The sequence below is a fragment of the Engystomops pustulosus genome, chromosome 2 (genome assembly GCF_040894005.1).
Source record: "Engystomops pustulosus chromosome 2, aEngPut4.maternal, whole genome shotgun sequence".
NCBI lineage: Eukaryota > Metazoa > Chordata > Amphibia > Anura > Leptodactylidae > Engystomops > Engystomops pustulosus.
Genome location: NC_092412.1, coordinates 132,421,930 through 132,435,261, shown reverse-complemented (window position 1 = coordinate 132,435,261; position 13,332 = coordinate 132,421,930). Strand labels below are relative to the sequence as shown.

At 41.8% G+C, this 13,332-nt stretch overlaps 1 protein-coding gene across 4 annotated transcripts in view; it reads left to right on the top strand.

The window, feature by feature from the left end:
• DHX40 (DEAH-box helicase 40) overlaps positions 1-13,332 on the top strand; it is a 53,551-nt gene that overhangs the window by 22,100 nt on the left and 18,119 nt on the right. For all 4 annotated transcript variants that reach the window (XM_072136478.1, XM_072136477.1, XM_072136479.1 and 1 more), the window contains 2 exons: positions 546-626; positions 3,422-3,579. In XM_072136478.1, the coding sequence (XP_071992579.1) occupies positions 546-626; positions 3,422-3,579 (239 nt within the window). The remainder of the gene's footprint in view (positions 1-545; positions 627-3,421; positions 3,580-13,332) is intronic.

The window sequence follows — 13,332 nt, the reverse complement described above, 5'->3', positions numbered from 1 at the left end:
TTACCTCATGCTGCAGCCCTTCCCACACCTTGTCAGCTGCAGTAACAGCTCTGTGCAGATGAGCTATTAACCCGTAGTGCTCACGCAGCACAGGCATAGACTTCATGTACTTATGATTTCTACAACTTATTACATGTTCCCTGCTTCTCCATGTGCTGCCAGGCTAGTCACCATATACATTCTGTATGTGCAATGTGCAGTGTTCAGTGCATTTACATATGGGAAACTAAATGGATGTAATGATTGATTAATTTGAGAGAGATCGCAAGCCATCATGGGATCTGTGAGCAAGCTAACTGGCCTCAGCTTGAGGGCATAGACCGACAGACATTAGTCTCCGCCTACTACACCTCTGGTGAGAGATTTTTGTCAAACACTTTCACAACAGAAAATGCCATAACTTTGGAAATTAAGGGCGATCAGCACAAAGTAGGTATCATTCTGTTTGTTTTCAAGGGAAATCACAAATAATTATTTGGTAAAATCACTGTATTTTTACAGTTACGCTTTAAAAACTTGTATTATGGATTCTAATTTTCTTATAGGTTTCCCTACTTGGATCCACCCGAAGAAAGGTTCATACTGGAAGCACTTAGGAAGCTCTATCAATGCAGTGCAATTGACAGGTGAAATAATCTTTTATTCATTTTCACTTCTATCCAAAACTGGTAGTGTCTGATTGTGATGCATCTTAAGTGCGTTTATTTTCAAGCAGGGTTATTTATAATGTGTGTATTTTCTGATTATATTGATCATACACTACTCAAATTGAGGGATATTTGGTTTTTGGGTTAAATCTATAGAAAATGTAAAAGATTTCCTCACCTTAAGCAATTTATTGAAACAAAAGCCAAAAACAGTGGCATTGTCATGTAGGAAGATTAAATTAGGTCTGTATTTTTCATGCAGAGGCACAATAACTAGATTAACACCTTCACGACCGAGGACGAACTATATTGTCCTCGTGCTGTGAAGGGTGTATGGAGAGAGCTCACAAGCTGAGCTCTCTCCATACACGGCCGGTGTCGGCTGTATAACACAGCTGACGCTCGCTGTTACTGCCGCAGTCGGTGCTGGCACCAATCGCGGCAGTTAACTTACCTTTACATGGGCGCATCTTGGATGGCCAATCGCTGCCCCCTGTGACGTCATCGGGGGCAGCGATCGGTTGGCATGGCAGCTTACAGTCTCATTGAGACTCGTAGGCTTGCCAAGTGCAATGATCTCTAATAGCCAGCAGATGGAAATAATAGTTTAAATGTTTTTTTTTATTAATATGAAAAATGGCAAAAAAAAAAGTTTAAATCGCCCCCCTTTCCCTAGATCACATATAAAAGCAAATAAACAGTAAGAATCATAAACATGTTCGGTATCATCGTGCCCCAAAATATCCGATAAATCAAAATATAATAACGATTTTTCCCAGCGTATAACCCGTAATGAAGAATAGCACCCTGTAACGGAAAAAGTGGCACTTTTTTGCCATTTTGAAAAATATAAAAAAAATCTATAAAAAGGGATCAAAAGGCCGAAAAGTGGTCAAAATGTGCTCTTCTCCTATACTCATGTGAGAGACACAGACACCAGCTACACAAGTACCTGACATGCTCTCTTCTCCTTTACACATGTGTGGGACACAGAAATCAGCTACACAAGTACCTGACATGCTCTCTTCTCCTTTACACATGTGAGGGACACAGACATCAGCTACACAAGTACCTGACATGCTCTCTTCTCCTATACACATGTGAGAGATACAGACATAAGCTACACAAGTACCTGACATGTTCTGCTATACACATGTGAGAGATACAGACATCAGCTACACAAGTACCTGACATGTGACCTTCTCCTATGCACATGTGAGAGACAGACATCAGCTACACAAGTACATGACATACTTTCTTCTCCTATACACATGTGAGAGACAAAGACATCAGCTACACAAGTACCTGACATGCTCTTCTCCTATACACATGTGAGAGATACAGACCTCAGCTACACAAGTACCTGACATGCTCTTCTCCCATACACATGGCTGCATATTGGAACAGTTAAATGTCTCTCACACACAGGCTGCAAGGGCTGCAAGCACATAGAGACAGCCAGCACCAGGAGTGTCACATCATCATATAGGTCAGTAATACACTGGGGGTGTGACTGTGCCTGATATTCATGAATATGCTTAATTGATGAATAGGAAAGGCTTATTGGACCTCTCTCATGTGATTTGCATACAGATTTAGGACCTGATTGTTTAAATTTTGAGGGACAATGTAGGGATAGGGGCAATGCATGTTCTCTTTAAAGGGGTTTTCCCGTTACAGGAAATAAATGTAATTGTTTTGAAAGTTGTATAACTTTTTATAATACAATCTACTTTCTGTATCAATTCCTCTTGGTTTTCTAGATCTCTGCTTGCTGTCATTCTATAGAAAGCTTCTGCATTTACCTCCAGTGGACAGAAATCTGACCACACAGGTGCACGCCTCTTTATTATCCACAGCTCTGATTACTCTCTGTGACATAACGAGCCGTGCACCTGTGTGACCACGGTCAGATTCCTATCCACTGGAGGTAAAAGCATAAGCTTTCTATAGAACGACAGCAAGCAGAGGTCTAGCCAACCATGAGGAACTATATTAAAAATTGTATAACTTTTTATCATAAAAACAATAACTTTGTTGCTGAAATGGGGATACCCCTTTAAGCCTCTTAAGTGTATTGCAACACAAAGGAAAAAATGTTTATTTGAAAATCATTTAAATTACCATATATACTCGAGTATAAGCCTAGTTTTTCAGCACAAAAAAATGTGCTGAAAACCAAAACCCGGCTTATACTCGAGTAAAAAATAGGTTTTACCAGGTTTTTGTGGTAAAATTAGGGTCCTCGGTTTATACTTGGGTCGGCTTTTACTCGAGTATATACGGTATTATAAGAAACGTTTAGAATGTAAAATTTATAGCATGTTTATAATTAAGAAGAAATTAGTAAATTACATATTTAATTAGGGTAGGTAATGATTACCTTGGGTTAGTAGGCCTATATTTCTAAAAGAAGTTTGGCCTGTTATATATTGGTAGTTGTTCATTACCTATGCCAATGCATAATGCTGAGTGCTTCAAATCTATTATAAATTAAGTTCTATCAGGCGTTCAGCAGCATAGTCAGTCAATAAGATTGCAGCATATAGGAAACTTATTGTGCAAGGGGCTGCAATACCAAGCACAATAACCATGGCAATGCTAGCGGCAGATGTTTCTAATCTGTGTAAAATTTGTAGAGGTATATTTTAGTGTTAATAGGCTATCACATCACTATGTTTAGAAATACAAACTACCAATCTATAAATTATGTAATAATATGCCAGTCTGCAGAACTGATCTTTGTATTTTATCTCCTTGTCTATCTTTAAAAGGGTCGGCAATGTTACAGATCTTGGACGTTTTATCATTGAATTTCCATTAACTCCAAATCTGGCGTGTGCTCTTATCAAAGCGACATCTCTTGGGTGTGAGGATCTCCTACTACCAGTGGCAGCCATGTTGTCTGTTGAACATGTGTTTATACAATCAGGTATACTTTATTTCTCTAACCCCTTTCCGACCAGGCTTTAAAGGACATCGACAATCAGATTATCGGAAGGTAGATGATTATTACTTGCCTGCTAGTCCTGTCCCTGTATGTACCAAGCTTCATTTCTTATGACTTTGCATGGCCTGATTTCTGTGAGGAATAAGTGTATAAAATATGCAAATGAGCCTCTAGTGCTCTTCAGAGCACCATTGGGCTACACCATAATATAATTTATTTACGGAACGCCCCGGGGAGAGCATACATTACGGTGGAACCTGAAGGTGCTATGCAGCACCCTACTAATTGGTGAAAGGACCAAAACTTCCTGTTTTTTGTGCAGTACCTTAAAACTGTTTGCAGCATTTTTTCATTCATATTAGGGATAGTTAAAAATGTATTATAAACATGTTTAGCTTTTTTACAAAAACTGCAGAAAAAGATTTGGTTTTTGTAATGTGTATATATGTGTGTGTGTGTGTGTGTATATATATTTATATATATATATATATATATATAATATATATATATATATATATATATATATATATATATATATTATGAAATATTAATGTTTATTTGTGAATATTTATTAATATTTAGTGTGTGTGTTTTTACTTTACATGTTCCTCATAAGTTCATAAAAGTCCCCTGGATGACTTTTTTGGATACCCCCCCCCCCTCCCCCCCTTACAAGCTTCCTCCTTTAACCCCTTAAGGACGCAGGGTTTTTTCGCTCATTTCTCGCTCTCCACCTTCAAAAAACCATACCTTTTTAAATTTTTACGTGTACAGAGCTGTGTGAGGGCTTATTTTGTGCGTAACAAATTTTACTTACCGTAATGCCGTGTACTGTGAAGCTCTAAAAAAATTCCAAATGTGGAAAAATTGAAAATACGCACGTTCACGTTCTTGTGGGCTCAGTTTTTACGACTTTGACCTCGGCTTTATTCTTTGGTTAAGTGCGATCGCGGTGATACCAAATTTATACAGGTTTTATTGTGTTTTAATACATTTTCCAAAATTAAACGAATGTGTACAAAAAAGAAAAAAAAATTTGCCATCTTCTGAAGCTAATAACTTTTTCATACTTTGGCGCACGGAGCTGTGTGAGGTGTCATTTTTTGCAAAATGAGCCAACGTTTTCATTGCTACCATTTTGAAGTCTGTGTTCCACATTTTGATCATTTTTTATTCAATTTTTTATGTGATGTAAAAAGGTGTAAAAGTCGCATTTCGGACATTTGGGCGCTATTTCCCGTCTCGGAGGTCACCGCCGGCCGTAACCGTTTTTATATTTTGATAGATCGGGCATTTTGGGACGCGGCGATACCTAATGTGTCTGTGATTATTACTGTTTATTATTTTTTATATCAGTTCTATCGAAAGGGGGGTGATTTGAATTTGTAATATTTTATTATTTTTTTTTATTTTTTAAACTTTTTTTAAACTTTTTTTTTTCACTAGATCTTAGACCATCTAGGGTACATTAACCCTAGATAGTCAGGTCGTTCCTTTCATATACTGAAATACTTCTGTATTGCAATATATGGCATTTTTGCAGCTCATTGTAACGAATCTGCAGAAGCCATTAAGCCTCGGGTGAAACGAAGGGCGCGGCGATCGGAATAAAGATGCTGGCGCCCGTGCGCCAGCATCAAAGGGTTAATAGCCGCGATCGGTGCAAGCACTGACCGCGGTTATTAGCGGTGGGAGTTTGCTGCAATATGCAACAACCCCCACCTTTGTATGAAGAGGACTCGGCCCGTCAGCCCTCTTCATACATTCCCTATACCGCTGCGCCGTAGAGCTACGGCGCAGAGCGTTAAGGAGTTAACTGGGACATTTATAAACACCACAATTGCAGGTGAAAACGAAAACCTGCGGGGGAAAATGTCTGGAGTAGAACTGTACAGGAGAAGGCAGAGATGATAATAAACCACTTCTACCTTCTCCCTAGGGTCTCCACCTGTGTCTGACAGCCCAAGACCCAGTCCAGCTACAATGATTAGTGCGGGAACTGGAGAAAACAGCGACTAGGTACCCGTGCCTTCTGACGTCTTTCGTCATTGGGTGGTCGCGGACAAGTTGATCACTTATAAAACTGCATTGTTCATTTGCTTAACAGGCTTAAAGGAAACCTACCTGGTGCTTACTTTCATTAGTGTCCAAAACCGCTGTATCGCGGTTTATACACTTTTTATTCTTTACAGCGAAGGAGCTTCGGCGCACCAAGTGCTCGGTATATGCATCTTACACCTACCACTTCAAGTGGTAGGTTTCCTTTAACCACTTGGAAGACAAAATTTATGCACATGGGTCCAAAGCATCTAAGCATAATCTGCAAGTTTTATTTATAGATTTTGTTGTCATTTTAGTAGTTTGGTCAGTAGTTTGAATCTGATAAACCAGAATCGGAAAAAGATTCTAAACATAAAAAAAACAACATGGGCATGTTTTCAGATTCACCAGCACCAGTCCAGTGGTTCAACCTCCACCCCCCCCCCCCTCAACAAAAAAAAATTACTCTAGATAGCAATGCAAAAACATGATATTTTGGATTTTATGACATTAGCATGTATACAGGATTACTTCATCCAGCATTTTGATTGGAGAATCCGGCAACAGAGCTTCACTTTATAATGGATACATCTAATATATAAAGCTCTGTGTGTGTGTATGTATGTCCACTAAAGGAATCTGTTAAGTCGAGTTTACAATCACCAAATTTTGAACAACCACTCTCTGTGACTCAAGGAATGTCATAGTCTCAGTTTTGAGTTGAAATTTTCACCCCATGCTTTCCAAAATCCGCTTATTTACCACCATATACAGGAACCATTGTCTGCTGCTGCTGTGGCTGCAGCTGAGCCGTGATTGGTTGTTCTGCCACAGGTCATTTATATGAGCTCTGAACTTTGCTTGGTTACTGTGTGAGGTAAGATGAATAGAGAGATAGGGGGAGATTTATCAGAAATGTCTGAGGTGGAGCAGACATATCAGCTGCTAGAGACACTTGGTTGGGGATACAGAGACAGTATAACTTACTCTTGACGGAGTACACCAGTAAAGAACTGCTGAGCCAGAGACAACACATTTTTGCTGACGGTGATAAGGGGGAGAAGACATTGGCATATCTATCCAGGGTTGAAACTCCCCAGACTGTGGTGGCAGGCATTTCCGACCAGTCGGGCTCCTCTGTGACGGACCCATCTGGTATATGTGCTCCGTTTGTTCAGTTTTAGCCTATTTAAACACCACGCCTCTCTCGAGACTGGCGGCTGCTGACAGGGACTTTCTTGGTGCCCCTTTGACGGTTGAGGAGATAGCACATGCAATTACCTCTCTGGCACCTGGCGGAGTGGTACAGCAGACATGTAGAGGAGATTAGCCCTAGACTGCTTGTGACCTATAAATATTCTTGGGAAGTCTCTGAGCTGCCGGATACCTTCCATGAAGCTATCATAGTGGCCATACACAAGCATACGCTTAAGCACAGGCCCCTCGCTTGACACCTTATTGACAGTGGTGAATGAGTTTGGGAGCTTGTACTTTGCTGCTCTGTCAATAGCCAGAAAATGGGACCTGGGCAATAAAGACAAACTCCTGACCCCATTTTTATGGTGGAACGGTCCACCATAAAACAGAGTAGTAGAACAGAGTATTGGACTATCCGGGGGATGAATCTGGGGCCTGGTCTCCTGTTACCCCCTTGTGGTAACCCCTTCCTACCGGAGTTGAAAACTCTGCCAGACTTTGAGTTCTGGGCGCGCAAGGGGATTAAGTACCTGGTCCAGTTATACCAAAATGGGTATTTCAGGACCTTTGTATCCCTTAGTCAAGAGTTTAATCTAGCTCCTACCACCTTCTATAGATACTTGCAATTATGCCATGTCCTGGGGATCCAGTTTGGGAGGGAGGAGTTACAGATTGAGCATAGTCCCATGGCGGCCATCGCCAGAACCAAAGACCTTTGGAAACCTACATCCACCTTTTATAAGCAATTGATGGATTCCCAGACCTCCCCAGCTGCCAAAAGCTTCCAAGTATGGCAAAGAGATATCCCTGATTTAGAGGACCGTCATCTTAAGGAAATTACGCACAATTGGCGCTCAACAGTTATTAGTTCCCGAGATCAGCTAATACAAGTAAAGTGGCTACACAGGTTATACTTGACCCCTTTGCACTTGCATCAGATGCGTAGACTCTCTTCAGACTGTCTTCCAAGTATGGCAAAGAGATATCCCTGATTTAGAGGACCATCATCTTAAGGAAATTATGCACAATTGGCGCTTAACAGTTATTAGTTCCCGAGATCAGCTAATATAAGTAAAGCGGCAATCACCCCTCCACCTCTCCACCTGAAAGTTTACTCAGGTCCTTGCCCAGGTGTAGCATCCATTCGTGTGAAAGCAGCCTTAAGCCCCTTGCACATTATGTATTAGGGCCTTTGCTACGGCTGCACAATTTTCTGCAGCATCACAGCCCCCATAGACGTCTTTGGCACCTGGTCATGTTGCAGTGTGCACACAGTGGGGAACATTTACTCACCCGGTCTCTCTGGGTTCCCGAAAGTGCATTGTCCGACGACGATGCACCGTGCCACGATTCGGTAAGATCATGCGCCCGACTTCCTGAATGTGTCGCTTCCCTGATCAGGTCCGCCGGAGTTCAGCATCTTCCTCCTGGCTATGTAAGTGCATGTCTTGCAACACAATTTTAAAGTTAAATCCCGCTCTTAGTCCGAATCAGTCGGATTGTCCGATGGCCCCCCCAATTTCTGTCTCATGCGATAAAATCCCCTTCTAAATACCTGTCCCAGTGGTGCAATCCCCAAAAACTTCAGAAAACCCGACAGAAATGTGATCCGCGGACCCTTAGTAAATAGGCCCCAGTGTCTCACTGCGTTGTGTAGGGCAGTGATGGCGAACCTTTTAGAGACAGAGTGCCCAAACTGCAACCCAAAACCTAATTACTTATCGCAAAGTGCCAGTACGGCATTTTAACCTGAAAACTGACGGTTTAGTTTAGAATCAATTTACACAGGACTGTCTGAGCTCGGATTTCAGCAGTCCTATACACACTGAAACGCCACTTTTACACCATTTTACATCACATAAAAGAGTAATAAAAAGTTATCAAAAGTTCACGCAGTCCTCAAAATGGTAGCAATGAAAACAACGGCTCATTAAGCAAAAAAATCACACCTCCCCAGCTCCGTGCACTAAAGTTATTAGCGTCAAAAGATGGCGAAACTATTTTCTTTTTCGTACACTGTTTTAATTATTGAAAAAGTATTAAAACACAATAAAACCTACAAATCTGGTATCACTGTGATTTTACCGAACCAAAGAATAAAGGAGACAAATGATTTGGAGCGCACAGCGAAAGTACTAAAATCCAGCTTCCCAGTACACGACATGGAATAATAAATAACTGAGAAGTAAAATATGTTACACATAAAATAAGCCCTCACACCGCTATATATAAATGCACATATAAATATATAATATAATATGTATATACATAAATACATACATAGAAATACATATGTTACTTACTCTTTGGTTGTCCAAGGTGGCAGCCATGCTGGCGGGCAGAAGTTCAGGTGTCTGTTGTTCCAGGGGGGGTGAGGTCGGTATGGTAGAGGGCAAAGGGTGGGCGTCCAGAGTTAGGGCTGGGGGGTAATGCAGCACCTGAGTTTGGGGCAGTGGGGTTATGAGGCATGAGTTCCAGTGGAGGGGATGATGGGGGTGCAGTGACCGGAGTTGGGGGGGGGGGGGTAGGGGTTGCGAGAGCGGCCAGAGTTCAGGCGGGCGAATTGCAGTAGTGGGCGGAGTTTGGGCGGGGGGTTTGCGATAGCGGGCAGAAGCGGGCTGGGGTTCGGGCTTGTGGTAGCGGGCACAGTTTGTCCCGTGAGTTTCGGGCCGGTTGTGGGCGGAGTTTTAGGGGAGGGGTGGGAGCGGGCAGGAAATCAGCCTTCCTGCTGATCTTTTATGCCCCCTGGATGCCCTGAATAAAAAAATAAATAAATAAACTCACCTTAGACTCCACGTTCCTCCGGCTGATCACTGCAGAGCACAGGGAGTAAGGTGCCTAGCGCTGGCAGCATAATGACATCATTACGCTGCCAGCGCTGGGACGCTTACCGTCCTATGCGCTGCAGTGATCAGTGTGACAGAGCAGGCAGTGTCAGCGCCCTGCTCTGTCATGGCTGTTAGCAGTATCATAGCGCAGTTGGGACAGTGGTTGTCCGCAACAAGCAGTGGTTGGTGCGGACATAGGTTCACCACCATTTTTACAACGCAGCCCCTTGGCTTTCAATGGAGAAGGGAGCAGCGATGAGCGCTAACCCATACTCTCTCCTACATAGTTGCTTATCTTTTTTTCATAGTAAGTAACAAGTGGTTCTTAAGAACAGCTTTATCTGTATGTTCCAGATATGTCCAATCCCTCACACAAGATTCCATTCATAAACATATTGGTGGGCTTCAGATGCAGTGATATGTTTTCTAAAATGTGCATATCACTGAATGTTTCAGTAATACAAGTGCACATTCCTTGAGATGTTGAAAAAGGTAACAAATTATATTACATTACTATGACATATTGGTTTGACAAAAAGACAATAATATTTGTAGATGGATCAGAGCTTACCTTAAAGGATTGTCCTACAATTAAATATTCATTTAAAGGAAATCTACCATTTTAAAAAAGGCTAAAAACCTCTACATATACTTACCTGTGCACCTCTTCAATTTGATCCTGACGCTTGTCTTCTCTAAGCTTGACGCACCTAAATCACCTAGAAAAGTGTTATAAAAAGCAGCATAGAGCGCAGGGACAAGATGTCCGGCGCTCCGGGCTGTTAATTATGCACATCCTCACCACCTTGCTCTCCTGTGCTGAGAGAGGTGACATCACGAAGAGAATGTGAATAATTAGCAGCTACAGCATTGCAGTATATGGAGAATTGTCTATGGTCCTATAAAATTGTGCCTGCGGAATGTGGAGTGATGATGAATGATGATGCCTGCAGCAGGTAAATGGTTAACACCGGCAATCGGTGCCAGCGCAGATGTAACATGTAACATGTCATATGTGTAACATGTGTAATATGTAACATGTATGTTGTCATAATTTGTTAAGGGGTTAAATAGGACTTCTGCACCATAGTACTCAGACCTCTGATCTTGAAAACTTCCATAGGAGAAGAAGCTTTATTATTGTGTTAACTGAATATTTTATAATTTACATACATTACTATATATTTAAATACTGCTCAAAAAAGAAAGGGAGCACTCAAATAACAAATCATAGACCTGAATGAACAAAGTTGAATGTGCTGACAACAAAATCACAGAAAAATCATCAATAGAAATCAAATTTATTAACCAATGGAGGCCTGGATTTATGGTCACCCACAACAAATTAACCGCTTAATGACCGCCCTATCGAGAATCTACGCCAGTCATTAAAGGTACTTGTGACGCAACGCCTTTCTACGACGGCATGTCAGGAGAAGATTTCGGGACATCGGGTACTGAAAGTGCCGGTGTCTGGCTGTGACATCACAGCCCAGACCCGGCACTAACGCCCGGGATCGGAAAATCTGTCTTCTTATCGGGGGCATTCGATCCCTCCTGCCGCAGCCTCAGGGTCCTGCGAGTGCCCCGAGGCTGCTGGCTCCTCTTTCCGTCGGATTCCGCCACCTGGCAGGACCCGGCTAAAAGTAACTGAGCATCCGCAGGCCGTGCGCCCATACAGCAGGTTACCACCACATATGGGGTGTCGAGAAATTGTGCATCAAACTTTTCAGAGCATTTCATTTTAGTCATTATGAAAGTGTCATTTTTGGCCTAAATAAATGTATTTTCCAAAAAAAAAGTCAAAAGTTTCTAAATCCCACTTCGATTTTGTTTACATGTCTACTCGATTCTTTGGGGCGTTGCATTTACGGCGATACCAAATTTGTTTAGGTTTTATAATGTTTTCATACATTTATAAAAATTAAAATCTCCTGTAGAAAATTTTATCGGATTTTGCCATCTTCTGGTGCTAATAACTTTTTCATACTTTGGTGTACGGAGCTGTGGGTTGTGTCATTTTCTGCGGCTTAAATGCTAGCATTTTTTAGGGCTGTTCGACCTTCTGATCACTTTTTATTGAATTGTTAATATTTTTCAAAATTTCCGTTACAGGGTTAAACGCAGTGAAAAAACATTATTATATTTTGATAGATCTGGCATTTTCGGACGCGGGAAATACCTGATTTTTAAACTATTTTTAAACTTTTTTTATTTTTACTTTTATTATTTTTGAGACTCCCTAGGGTACTTTAACCCTAGGTTGTCTGATTGATCCTATCATATACTGCCATAATACATTACGGCAGTATATGGGTATTTTCCTCCTCATTCTTTACAATGTGCTAATTGCACATAGTAATGAATGGGTTTAATTCAGACAGAAGACCCGAGGCTGTCCAGCAACTGACCGCCGCTCCCCGATGACATCACGGGGAACGATGATCTCCTTTGTTGGCGGTGTTACCGTTATGCCTTTGCTGTGATATGCAGCATAGACTGACCGGCTATGGAGAGGGCTCAGCCCTTGAGCCTTCTCCATGTACCCGCAGCCGACCCGTGACGTGCTATTAAGTCACGGGTTGTGAAAGGGTTACCCATTTGAAAAACTTATAGGGTTAATAGACTTAATAGAAGTTGTTTTACATACATTGAAGGTTGTGTTTATATAGTGGGGTAATTTATGGGGTTTTAGTATTATTTAGACTTTTCAAAATCACTTGAAAGCTAAATTGTCCCTCAAAATGTGAGTTTTGGCAATGTTCATAAAAATTTGAAAAGTCGCACCTAAAGTTCTAAGCCTCATAACATCCTAGAAAAAAAGAGAGGATGAATAAAATATAATTTTAACATAAAGCAGACATTCCGGAAATGTTAGTTATCGAGCTTTTGGGGTAGTTTTACTACCTGTCTGGAATGCAGAACATTTCAAACTTTGAAAATGAAGATTTTTTCCAAAATTTTGCCACATTTTCATTTTTTTCCAGAATGAAACTCAAAACTTATCACTTAAATTTTTACCACTATCATGAAGTACAATCTCAAAATCACCTGGATATGTTAGAGCAGGGGTCTCAAACTCGCGGCCCGCGGGCCAACTGTGGCCCGCGGGACAATATTTTGCGGCCCCCACCTGGAAAAGCACCGCCCGCCGTGTATTCACGGCGGCGGTCGGGTCACGCTGCATGGAGAGGGCTCACGGGCTGAGCCCTCTCCATAGCCGGTAAGTCTTTGCTGCATATTGCAGCAAAGGCTTACCGGTAACACCCGCGATCGGTGCTAGCACCGATCGCGGGTGTTTGCACAGCGATAGCTGCCGGCAAAGCTGCCAGCAGCCTCAAAAAGATAGCGGCGCATGGGCGCCGCCATCTTACCTGGGATCGCCGCTCCCCGTGACGTCATCGGGGGGCGGCGATCCGTCTCCATAGCCTCGGGTCTTCGGAAGACCCGAGGCTATTTCGTTTTAACCCCTTCATTACAATGTGCTGATAGCACATTGTAATGAATGAGGAGGAAAATCCCCATATACTGCCATACTGCAGTATGGCAGTATATGATAGGATCGATCAGACAACCTAGGGTTAAAGTACCCTAGGGAGTCTGAAAAATAGTATAAATAAAAATACAAAAAAGTTTAAAAAAAAAAAATTATAATAAAAAAACCTAAAAT